The 12,957-nt window shown below is 32.6% G+C and overlaps 3 protein-coding genes across 4 annotated transcripts; 2 read left to right on the top strand and 1 right to left on the bottom strand.

The window, feature by feature from the left end:
* Positions 1-2,556: 2,556 nt before the first annotated feature.
* LOC114424952 (probable polyamine transporter At1g31830) lies at positions 2,557-6,559 on the top strand. Of its 2 annotated transcripts, none has more exons than XM_028391644.1 (2): positions 2,557-2,705; positions 4,709-6,559. In XM_028391644.1, exons 1-2 carry the CDS (start codon positions 2,613-2,615, stop codon positions 6,164-6,166), a joined length of 1,551 nt encoding a protein of 516 aa, XP_028247445.1. In that variant the 5' UTR covers positions 2,557-2,612; the 3' UTR covers positions 6,167-6,559. The 2 variants fall into 2 exon arrangements, with proteins under 2 accessions (XP_028247445.1, XP_028247446.1); XM_028391645.1 differs by lacking the exon at positions 2,557-2,705 and adding an exon at positions 3,786-4,020.
* Positions 6,560-8,288: 1,729 nt separating this feature from the next.
* Positions 8,289-10,007, top strand: LOC114425640. The gene is made up of 4 exons (XM_028392579.1): positions 8,289-8,647; positions 9,174-9,269; positions 9,347-9,395; positions 9,550-10,007. The coding sequence occupies exons 1-4, from the start codon at positions 8,324-8,326 to the stop codon at positions 9,636-9,638; spliced, it is 558 nt and encodes a 185-aa protein (XP_028248380.1). The 5' UTR covers positions 8,289-8,323; the 3' UTR covers positions 9,639-10,007.
* Positions 10,008-10,903: 896 nt separating this feature from the next.
* LOC114367367 lies at positions 10,904-12,218 on the bottom strand. Its single transcript, XM_028324532.1, has one exon. The coding sequence runs from the start codon at positions 11,935-11,937 to the stop codon at positions 11,173-11,175; it is 765 nt and encodes a 254-aa protein (XP_028180333.1). The 5' UTR covers positions 11,938-12,218; the 3' UTR covers positions 10,904-11,172.
* Positions 12,219-12,957: the final 739 nt, after the last annotated feature.

The raw sequence follows: 12,957 nt of genomic DNA, 5'->3' as shown, positions 1-12,957 counted from the left end.
TGACAACGAATTATATTCTTTAATTAAGTAGTTTGAAAAAATCATGTTAGGAGATAAATACTTTATATTAAATATTTATTATTGTTTTTAGTAAAAATTACTTTATATTAATATCATCATAAAAAATTACAAATTAATTCATTAATATTTGAAAAGATGATATATTATCAGTATTTTTCATTTTAGTATTCTTATATAAAATGATATTGTGAAAAATGTATGATATTCTTTTTTTACATTCTCAAACAAGATGTTATAAAAATTATATGATAAAAAACCTATAGTAAAGTCTAATATATTATTTGATGGGCCAAATTCATGTTACGAAATATGTGATTGATTGTCTCAAGATTGTTTTAAAGTAAATAGATTAAAATAATTATATTAATTTAATTTAATTAAGGTAATTACGAAATATGTGATTGATTGCATTGTTGCACGCATCGTTCTTCTGTTTACTAATGGGTAAGTTGATGTTTATTTTTTTTTCTTTTCTATTTTTTTATCCCATTATTATTCATTCTTTTATATAGATATTTTTGTTTCTCTCTTCGTTTTTTCTCCTTTGAGCACACCTTTCATGTCCCATTATAACTTTTTTTGGCTTTGCTTTCCAGTGTTTGATAAAGGTGAAATGTTGAAGACAAAATAATTTTATGGATAAATCCATGCTTTTGTACTAATTTTAAAGTTGTTCTTCTTTCTTCAAAAATCTTGCTATCAATCCATCCTTTTCATTGTATCTAAGGTTTTTTTTCCCCTTCTTTTGCCTCTGAGGAAATTTTAACATTTTTAAAATTTATCTATTTTTTAATTATGCATTTTATTATTTTACTTAATAGGTATTGACATATATTGACGTAAGAAAAATGGTATTGACACATATTTGCATTTAAAAGAAGTATGATCTAAGTTAAATTTTGATTATTTTGATTTTCTTTAAAATTTTAAAGTTTTCTTTTTGAATTATGAGTTGAGTTGTATATGAAAAAAAATATTGATTATCATATGCTAGATTCTTTCAAAAAAAAAATATCATACGTTAGATATTATCTAACATGAATGAATGATTATGTGGTACAAGATAAACGTGATTTTCTATTGGGATGTGCCATATGAAAAATAATGCAATGATTAATAAGAATGAACTCACAAAAGAGAGTACACCGCACGTGAAAAATTAAAATTGAAATTTACATTTTTAAATATTTATTTTTTATAAAAAAATGTTCTAAGTTAAATCATGTCAAAATCCAATTAAAATTATTCTTATCCAAAATATCCCAATTAAATTATAAAGTTCAGTCAAAAACTTAACATTAAAAGCCGTTTTATTTTAGTTTTTATCCTTATAGTCTATTTATGTCTCTAGGTACAATTTTAATCTTTCATTTTTTCCAATTTAATTTAGTCCTTTTATTTGTCAAAATTAATTAAATTTGATTTTTCTGCATCAATTTTATTTTATTTAAAATTCTCCTTAATTTTATCTAGTATCTACATAAAATAGTCAATAAATATCTGTTATGATTTGTTAATATGAATAAAACAAATGAAAATGGAATTGATTACATTTAATAAGAGGTTTTAATTTTTTTTGTGTGGTCATTATACACCCAAAAATTATATACAAGCAATTATTTTTATAGGTTGCTTAGCATTTTGTGTATGTAGATGTAGAAAAAAGAATATGAAATATTGAAAAGAAAATGAATATTTGTAAGTTAAAAAAATTGTTGATAGAATTGTCATTAAAGTAAAAACTGATTGGATTTATTTAAAATTAAAATGATAAAGAAGAGCACTAAATGGAGATTATTTTGTATATGTGGTTACCAATTATTTACATGTTGTGCATTTAAATATTTTTGCAACCATGGGAATCTGGGTGATGTTCTTATTCGTTATTCTTGTATGTATCCGAGTATCCTTTATACTGATAATAATATATTCTTTTTTGTCGACCAAAAAAATGGAGATTATTTTATATTAGACTAACTTAAAGAAATATGCTTAGAAGAGTATTAATTGGAGATATTGTTATGGATAAATAGTTTACCTTTTCAATCCTTTTACAGGTACACGCCCAGGGTTGGCCAGCTATGGCCAGGTCATGCTGAAGCTGCAAATTTGGATGCATGAGGGCAAAAACGTCAAATTCAAAAAAATATATAAGTTATTATAAATTTTTTAATATATGTCTTTGTCGGTTAATACATATTAAAAAAAACAAAAAGAACTTGAACATGAGACTTGTCCACTATGAAGGACGAACACCTCAGTTCCTTATTGTGTCTGGTGTCCGACACGCGTCCGTGTCAGTATCCGACACTGACATAACACCCGTCGTGTCAGTATCCGACACTGACATAACACCCGTATTACATTCTATATTTTGGACATTATAGATGTCCACATGTTCGTGTCATGTCAGGTGTCCATGTCGATGTGGGTGCTTCATAGCTTGGAGCAATTCATCTTGTTTTAAGTCCAACCTCTAGCGATTTCTGTCTCTCATCATCTATAGAATTCTTCTTCTTTTGTTTTGCCTCCTATTCTTTTAGAAGCACGTGAGAAACGAGGGAGAATTAGTAGAACAAGTAGGTAACGTCATGATTGCAGCGGACTCGTCTTCCCCACAGGAGCCTCAGCTTGCCTCTCAGGCGCCACAAGTTTCTGATACTAACAAGAATCATAATCAAGAGGTTTCCTTCTCTCTCTCTAATAATTTTGTTGTGTTTTTTTATACTTGAAATGCAACGATTCTTTTAAAAACTTAATTTGGTTCTGTATTTTTATAATTGAGTATCTTAAACTCTTTTTCCTTCTAAACAATGGGACTTACAGCCCCGTAATTTGTCTTATTTCCAATTATATTTACTGAGATTTTATTTATAGAACGTTGATCATAAATTAAATATATTTTATATTCTTATATTATATACTATGATGATTATGACTTCTTTAATTTAAATATTTAATAATGTATATTGATAAAGTTGTTATTCTGAGCCTTTTAAGATGAAAATATATTGATTCATGAGTCGAGAGTTGTGAATGAACCTGCCAATCTATCATCCATGGATATATTATGGTTTTTTAATTTAATTTATCAATAAATAGTATATTTTGGTGATTAATGTGTCCTGGACTGTTATTATCATATTAATATTAATTCATGTGATTCATGCGTAGCCATATTTAATATTTAAACTGTACAACATTGACCAGAAAGATTTGAAACTTTTTCTTTTCCTTTTTGAAATCAATTGATTCATACTGAAAATAAGTTTGATTATTTACTTCAACTTTCCAAATTTGCAAGAATCCAAATTATTCAAATTATATTATTTCGCAGAATCACGTGATGATCCGCTGTAAACGTGTATATGCTTATATAGGACTAATGAAAAGCAAATAATTTATGAAACTGTTCTCACTGAATAATAGTAATAACTTTTAACAATAATAGTCTTAAAAACATTCTCATTCAAACTAAAGATTCAATTATATTATATAAAATAAATATTTTATTATTTACTCCATATATTAGGTTTTAAAAAAAATCTACTCAGTCTAATTCAAAATAAACAAAATTTAAACAAAAATACGTGAATTATTATAATTTCTAATACAATCTTCAATCTTCAATTCACACAGATAAAAATAAAATCAAACTACAATTTATCTGAAATATTATCTATAATAAAAACTATTTGAATGATTAAACAACAAAATTGTAAAAAATTGAATAAACTAGTAGTACTTTTTTTTTCCCTTTCAAAACCTTGAGTTGAATCCGATGACGGCATGACTCAGTTTTCCATTCCATAAAATTCCTTTACCTTAACTTCCGTAGTAGTTCATCCTCAAAAAAACCTTTCATAGCTTCTTTTCTTCCTCCTTCTTCTTCGGGTTGTGAGTGTATACGCATCACGCATGGCAGCTTTCCTTCGACGCTGGATTCCACGATGGAAGATGTTATCTTCTCCACCCTGACGGGATAGCAAATCTTTCACGGTTCGTTCATTAACCATTTCTCAAATTCATTTTTAATCGGGTCTCATATATTTAAGCCTTTTCACGAATAGGGTATCGCTTGTTCTTGCTAATTCTCTTTTGTCATTTGAGATCTGTGTTCTAAGATCTGTTCCACCCCTCTTATGACGCGTGAATGTTTTTTGAACTTTAAATGTTTGAAATTCATGTAAACCTAGAAAGATCCATCTCTTCAATCGATTATTTTCTCTTCTCATTTTACTGTGTGGTGTAAATTGATTGTTGATTCTGTTAATGGATGAGGGATTTTTTTTTTCTGCTAAAATTGACGAATTCGGCGTTTTTTCTGACTTTTATTTTGATAGCTTGAGACTTTAAAGTTCTTGATTTGATGGTGTTATCTCGAAACTATATTTGTGATCCATGTATAAATTTCTGAGAAAAATGCTAACAAAACCCTCAATGACACTCTTTTTTTTTTTAACACACTATTATTGTTTGAAATTTATTCAAAATCACATAAATTTGTGTGCCTCACTTCTTATTTAATTAGTCTCACTAACAATTTTTATAATTTTCAATAAATTTTGACCAATAGTAACGAGTGTGTTAGAAGGATTTTATGACAGAGTGCGCTGCTAACACTGCTCAACATTTAATTTTGTGATTCTTGGGGGTAAAGAATTGAAACCGTGTTTGTTGGGTGCAGAAATTGAGAATTGCTGCTGCTAATAAACAAGCTTCCATTGAGATGGGGGAGTTCACCGGGAGTGGTGAGTATGTGACTATCGGCGAATTTCCTTCCTCCAGGACAAATCACTCAAGGAAAGTTTCAGTTCTTCCTCTTGTGTTTCTCATCTTCTATGAGGTTTCAGGGGGGCCTTTTGGGGTGGAGGATACTGTGCACGCAGCGGGTCCTTTTTTAGCCCTCCTTGGATTCTTGCTTTTCCCTTTGATATGGAGTGTTCCTGAAGCTTTGATCACTGCTGAGATGGGTACCATGTTCCCTGAAAACAGTGGTTATGTGGTTTGGGTTTCATCTGCTTTGGGTCCCTTTTGGGGGTTTCAGCAAGGTTGGATGAAATGGCTTAGTGGGGTGATAGACAACGCATTATACCCCATTTTATTTCTTGACTATCTGAAGTCAGGAATCCCGGCTTTAGGTGGTGGGTTTCCTAGAGTTGTTGCAACATGGGGTCTGACTATAGTTCTCACTTACTTGAACTATAGGGGTATGACCATTGTGGGATGGGTTGCTGTTTGTTTGGGGGTTTTCTCACTCCTTCCTTTTGTGGTTATGGGATTTTTGGCGATTCCAGACCTAAAGCCTTCAAGATGGACAGTGACAAACCCGAATGATATTAACTGGAATTTGTATCTGAATACTCTATTTTGGAATCTCAACTATTGGGATTCCATAAGTACTCTTGCTGGAGAAGTGGAAAATCCGAAGAAAACTCTTCCGAAGGCTTTGTTTTATGCTGTGATCCTAGTAGTTCTAGGGTACTTCTTTCCTCTTCTAATTGGTACTGGTGCTGTTCCTGTCAACCGTGAGTTGTGGACGGATGGATACTTCTCGGATATTGCTTTGATTATAGGAGGAGCATGGTTGAGATGGTGGCTGCAGGCTGCTGCTGCAATGTCAAACATGGGAATGTTTGTTGCTGAAATGAGCAGTGATGCTTTCCAGCTTCTAGGGATGGCTGAGAGGGGAATGTTGCCTGAGTTCTTCAGCAAGAGGTCTCGCTACGGAACACCTCTCATAGGAATACTCTTCTCAGCCTCCGGCGTGATTTTATTGTCATGGCTGAGCTTTCAAGAAATTGTAGCTGCAGAAAATTTCTTGTACTGCTTTGGAATGATTTTGGAGTTCATTGCGTTCATTCTGTTGCGGATCAAACACCCCAACGCATCCCGACCTTACAAGATACCGGGGGGAACTGCTGGAGCAATTATCATGTGTATCCCTCCGACAATATTGATTGGTGTGGTGTTATTTTTCTCCACCCTTAAAGTAATGGTTGTAAGCCTTATTGCTATGGCAATTGGCCTTCTGATGCAGCCTTGTCTCAAATTTGTTGAGAAGAAGAGATGGATGAAGTTTTCCCATAGTTCTGAGCTCCCTGATTTTGGCAATCAGGAGGACACTCGCACTTTGGTGCATTAATCTGTCCTGTTTCAATAATATGGAGATGATTTGTTCTTCTAGGTCTTCAAGCATGCTTGTTAAGTTTATACTTCTCTGAACCCAACAACCATAGAAGGGCAGCTTTTTATCCTACACCTTTGGTAATTCAACTGTTTGTCTATGTTTTTAGTTTGATCAATAGATGGGATGCCAATTAGAAACGTGGAAGATAGTGTTTAGAATGTCTTGGGAAATACAATTATTTGTTAAGTGGATTATGTTATCATTTGTCAAGAAAAAAATTTGATTATTTTCCTTCAATTTTAAATTGTTAGCATTTCATAAGTGTTTGGTTGAGAAGCTAAGTCATCAGTCCAAGTAACTTTGGTCATTTGGTGGCTTGCATAATGCTATTGTTAGAATCTTATTTTTGCTACGAGACTTTTAGAACTTAGAATGTTTGCTAGACGTGCTTTATAGAAATCTATTCAAGAGATATTATTTTCATTTAAAAACTTTGTAACATCTTTTTACAAATTTATTTTTTCTCGCCTTTTCAACATATTATTTATTTTATATCACACTTTCTTTTTGTTATAAAAAGTGTTGTATAAATTTTGGGTAGAAACAACATTTTTCTTTTAAAAGTTCGCCTAGGATATTTTTAGAATTTTGTTAGATTTTTTTTTTTTTAATTCACGCACCAGTCACACTCACTCCGTGGACATTCATTTCAAATCATGCAGCAGAAACCCCACCCCTTGGTCTCTCTGCAAGGGTCAAAAGGAAGGTACTAACAACAAGGTTGGATTTGATCCCTTAGAAACTTTGGATAAAAGTTACGATCAATGTTTTTATCTTAATGAGACAAAATATTGTTTCATTTTTATGTATTTTGTGTATTGAAGGTGTGTTTTCCTTTGACAAGCTTTAAACCGCAATCCAAAGGTTTATAGTTGAAAATGCGAATTTTTATTTAACTTTGTAAATTTAAGTTTGGTTAAAAATAAGTTTAATGTAACTTGATTTATATTTGGATTTTGTTTACGTTCAACAGGAAAACAAGAGAGGAATGATTTTGGGATAAATTTCAGTTTGATTGTATAAATCACGTTCAACTCAACTCAAAAAAATAGCATGTTAAACAAGCGGGGCAGTTTTTATGACGGGCGGATCTCAGGTTTCAACATAAAAGACAATGTGGATCAACAATTTAAATGTAGTTACTGAATAACTTTTGATTTTTCGTAGTTACTAAACTATCCCAAACTTTTAAAAAATGAGATATAAAAAACAACCATTTTCATGGAATTACTTTATTGTTGGTAACAGATTAGACAGGGATAAAACTAATTATGAAATACTAATTTGAATAATTTCTAGTAAAAAATGTCATAAACTAAAATATTAAATACAAATAATGATAATATACAAATGGATTTTGAAAGATAAATATTTTGCTTGATTTTAATTTTCATGCATTGTCACAGTGTAATTTTTTTTTTACACTACCAATTAATTTTAAATTATCCTATGCGTGGTTTTTAAAATAGACATCATAAATGTCAAAAAATTTATTATATATATATATATATATTAATTTGGGATTGAATAAAAATATAAAAAAATTTATGTTATCAGTATATTATAATGTTTATTACTAAGTCTTCAAAAAATATTTATTACTGGCAAGAATTATTTCATTACACAAGTATTTTTCTTATTGAAAATAAAAGATAGGAATTAAAATATAAAATTATAAAAATTTAAATATTTTAATTTTTAACTATATTAAAATTAATTTAGTTAATCAAATATCATTAAAACAATAATTTTTGAATATTTATTGTATTTAATATTAAATTTAAAACTAAATAAAATTAAAATAATTAAAAACAAATTTAATTGAATATCTAAATAAAGAAATAAAAATTAATTTCATTTAATATAAAAATTCCTAAATTACGTATTACAAAACAATAAGAACTAGCGATTATACAACATTCAATAATAAAGGCTTAAATTTGTAATATGAAAATTTGTGTACCGATTTCGATTTGAATTTTTTTATTATTTAACATCTTTTTTAGTCACCACAACTAATAAACATTTTCAAAATTCGCTTAAATATTTAAATACTCGCGCCAAGATAACCGCTCAATCTCGCATTTCAATCTGAAATTCCCGACCAAAGAGATGAAGAAAACCGGAAAGAAAACCAAACTGACGGTGGCGGATCTTCTGAAAACACCGTCGCCGGTGGCTTCACCGGCGGCGGATTCTCCGGCGATTTTCAAGAGAGCGGCTTCCTCCTCGAAGGGCGCGAAGAGAGGTTCGAGAGTTGCTCTCGCCACCAGCACTTCTCCACCTTGCGGCCACAGAGCTCCGAGCAACATCTCCGACCTAAGGAACTTGGCTTCTTCCGGCGTCGACGATCTCAAGCGCCGCATCGATCGCTCTCACTCCGAGATCCTCAAGGATCTCGAGGCTTCTAACTCTCGTCTCCACAAACGCTTCAAGGTTTCTTCTCTCGCTTACGCCCTCGCTCTCTTACAATCTGCATTACATCGCATTTCTGAAATCGATTTATAGAATTTGCTTTGAATAATTCACTGAGATTATCAATTGATTAATTGTCATGTGGTTGCTCAGAAAAAAAACGAAACAAAAACAGAAAAAAAAAAGATGAAGCGCAACTGAAAAGTATTCAAGGACTAGAATATGTCAAACGTGAATTCGAATTCTGTGTTTTTATTCAGATTTTTTCGCGATCCAAACAGCTTATTATGGAATATTCACATTATTACCTGTCTTCGGGATGCTTGATATCAATCGCTAGCACGTTCTCTCTAGTTTAGGAGAAAATTGGGAGAGCGTTAGTAGTAAAGTAGAAAATCAAATCTGAAGATTAATCCCTCGGTTATTTATTTGATTATCAAATCAGCATTAGGAAACCTGTTAGAAGTTACAAATTCGTTTTAATCGATGTAAATCTTTGGATTAATGATCAATAACCACTTAGTTGTTTCTATTTTCAAAATTTTAGATGCAGAATCAAGCGTACCAGCAGGTAATGGATGAAGCAGAGAAGGAATACAAAAAGGTGTCTGAACGAATAACGGAAAGCAGAGATGCAACGAAGGTATTGTTTCCTTTCCTTCACCGTGACTTTAAATTATAGTTTGGAAACATGATAAGAGTGTAATGGTTATTTTTCAGTCTTCTTATGAAGAATTCATGGCAGAAGCACAAGCCAGCGCATCTCGTGGTATGCATTGTTCGATAAATACTGAAAATGCTTTTACTCTGATTCATCATTATAATTTGAGATGCAGTTTTGTTCAACATATTTGTATTGAGATGTCCTTAATTACTACGGAATTCATTTGTGAGATAGTAATTTTTAATTTTAAAATTTTCAGCATGCAAAACTTCTATTGCTGAGCTTTCGCAGTCGTTTGCGAAGGCAATTGACTCTCTTCGAAACCGTTATGGAATTTCATCAAATTAGCGCCATCAGTAGCTTGGTGCAATGCCCAGTTGCTCACTGATTGCTTGAAGGTAAGCATTAGCTTTTTGACGTCTTTCATGGTTTGTGGGATTACGCACTGTTGCTCCGTGTTCATTCATCTAGCCGTAGAGTTGATCCACGAATGACGATTTCCTTGAATGATTTTATGTATGTTCAGTTGAAAATTGAAATATTCATAGGGTTAGCATTTATCACAAGTTGTTTTAAGAATGGAAGGTGTCTATGCGCCGAAATCCAGCACCCCAACTAAAATTGAATGAATGATTAAAAAATTCAATACGCTAGAAATAACTGGAGGACACAAACAAATCAAATTTGCTCTCAATGTGAAATTTTTTCTTCTTTTTATTTCTCTCTTAAATTGTAAAATTTATTCTAGAAAAGTTGGTTGAGGGTAGCAATTTTCTTTTTCTAATGTTAAAAAATTAACTTAGTTACCGAATGTGACAAATAAAATTGATGAACTCGATCATTATAGATCATTATTATTCTTTATTTTCTTGGTCCATCTATTGTATTCGTCACATTCCAAGTGAAACTCTGCAGTAAAAAAACAATTGCAAGGGTAAACATCCCGAAACAGTGAAACTTATTTTTGACAGTTAATGAAAAAAATGCAGCTATGGCAAAGCAGCGTTCTCATTGAAAGAAAATTTTATTTGTTTTGTGCTTTAGTGCCATCCAATTATTTATAGTTTATTACATTTTGTGATTTTTCTTTACCAGAGCAGATTAGTTATGTTTATCATTTGCTATGGGAATTTAGCAAAAAAAAAAAAAAATTGCTATGGGTAACATTTTTGCGTAACTATAAATAATAATTACGGCCATCTTCAGGCGCCGCTCAAGTCCTAGCCTCTCCGACGTCCAGTTACTACTCCGTTATAATGCATTAAATGTTTAAAATATGTATAATTGCTACTAAAAAGGGTTTAGTAAATGAAACAATAGTAAATTATATAGTTGTCGCGATAAACAGAAGTAATCTGGTGGAGTAACTCATTTCCTTATTAGCTATATGATGGATGTGCTAGTTAAATATTAAATGGAGGGTGTTCTCAGAGAATGTGATTATTGTTAATTTGTTTTTGTATATGTAATTAAATTTCTGTTGATAACATTTAGTGACAAAATCTCCTTAATAATTATGCTAAACGAATCATCAATCATGCACATAGTTTAAGCTATTCCAGTTCTAGTGACTAGTGCTAAATTACGTAAAAATAATGTTTTTAAATATATGCTTGAGATAACGAATTCTTCTCCATCATAGTTAATATAATGAAGTGCTATACATCCTAGCGTCACCAAAGCAATTGCACAGTGCAATAAGCTAAATGGCAAAACTACACATTGATTATCACCATCGCCATCACTCAACCATTCCACTTCTTTAAAGAACAAAAAAGAAAAAAAAAATCAAATGTACCCAAAAAGAAAGATAGAATGGCCACCCTAAAAAAAAACGAAAAGGAAAAGGAAAAAAAAGAGAAGAGAAGAGTGAGAAAAGCAATCACAAACGGTGACGACGAAGAGGTTCTCCCTTCTTCCGAAACGCAACCTCGGTGTCCAATCCAAAACCATCGACGCTGCGAACGTGAACCAAAGCAGAGCGCTTGAATAGCTCCACAAGTGGCTGCACGCTGTAGAGGTCGTTAGCAGAGTATTTATCAGCACGCCTCGACAACGCCACGTGCAAAACGCACACACCTTCAGGTTTTAACGTGCGTTCGATCTCCGCCACAAACCTTTGCGGGTACAGCGCGTGATCGAAAACGTTGGAGAATTCGAAGTCGAACGTGTCGTTTTGGAACGGTTGGTTGTGAAAGTCACCCTTCATCACAAGGGGAGGGTACGGAACAAGGTCCATTCCCACTGAATCAACGACTCCAATTTGCCGCAGCGCTTCCACCTCTTGCCCCACTCTTGCACCGATGCACAGCGCCTTGGACGTGTTTTTGAGAAGCTTTTTATTAACCTTAAGGTCTTCGAAGAAGCGCGCGAAGACGGGGATCTTGCGGTCCCAGTCGCGGGTTGTCCATATTTTTCGGAGTTTTGGGTTAAGGGTCTTGTTCAGCTGGCGTTGAATGTAGGATTCGTAGGAGGAGTACCCTGGTCGGATTCTGAGGTCTTTGGTTGTGATATGATGTTGTTGTTGTTGTTGTTGTTGTGGGTAGAAGAGGTAGAGGAAGAGGAAGGGGAGGGAGAGGAAGAGGGAGATGAGGAAACACCTTAGGATGAATGGTTTCGTGGGAGTGATTTGCATATCCGCATGCATATGAATATGATATCGCTCATCTCATGGTTTTTGGCGAAAAGAGAAACTAACCGAACGTGTTCGTGGTTTTGCTATGTTTGGAAATAAAGGGATGTAGCTTGTGCATTGTTTTGGCTTTGTGGATTCTCGCATGGGATCAGTAGTGAGATTAGTGAGGTGGGTGGGAGGAAATAAAAGGGGTTGGGACAACTGGCCGGGGAGCCAAGAAAATTTCTGGAAGCTGAAACCAGAGAGAGAATGAAAAGAAAAGAAAACCAAACAAAACGATAATTTTAAGTTAATTATTAGCATGTTTAGATTATGATGGAGAATATCATCTAACGTGAATTAAAAATAAATATTTGTATGTTTGATAACGACTAAAGGGGAATTGATTTTGAAATAGTTTTTGTATAACATAAAAAAATTTGTATTAAGTTTCTTTTAAAAATTTAGATTTGAATATATTTGACGCAATTTTGAAAGATAATTTTGAAAGGTGAGAATTATTCTTGCTTATAAACTTCATTTTAGTATATTATCAATCGATGTAAAATTTGTAGTACACCTTTACGCAACATCTAAGCGTAAAGTTTTTAGGATAGGTTTAACACAGCAATTGCTAGAATAGATTATCATCCCATCTTAAAATTTGAATTACTTTTAAAAATTTATACAAATGTCCATTGAAACGCAGATTAAACCGGAAAAGGATGATAGATACGCCGTTTATAATTATGAAATGATGTAGACTAAAGAACGCGCGGTGCGTAGAGCGCATGCAAATGGGTCAAGGTGGCACCGTTTCTTCCGTTTGCTTTTGTATGTTTTGTTAACTTTAAGCCTCGCTCCAATTTTATTTTTTTAAAGTCTATCTGTATGAATACAAAGTTCCTAACGGGTAGATGGGAAAAGAAAAAAAGAAAGAATTAAATAATTAAAGTACTAATGGGTCCAATCTCGGGCTAACAAAATCAAGTGACAAAAATGCTCGACAAAGCCATGATTGTAGGGGGAGTAAGGAGAAGTAGGGAACAAGTC

This window comes from Glycine soja, chromosome 9, assembly GCF_004193775.1.
Source record: "Glycine soja cultivar W05 chromosome 9, ASM419377v2, whole genome shotgun sequence".
Lineage (NCBI taxonomy): Eukaryota > Viridiplantae > Streptophyta > Magnoliopsida > Fabales > Fabaceae > Glycine > Glycine soja.
The sequence above is the reverse complement of the archived record's forward strand: the minus strand, read 5'-3'. Positions and strand labels throughout refer to the sequence as shown.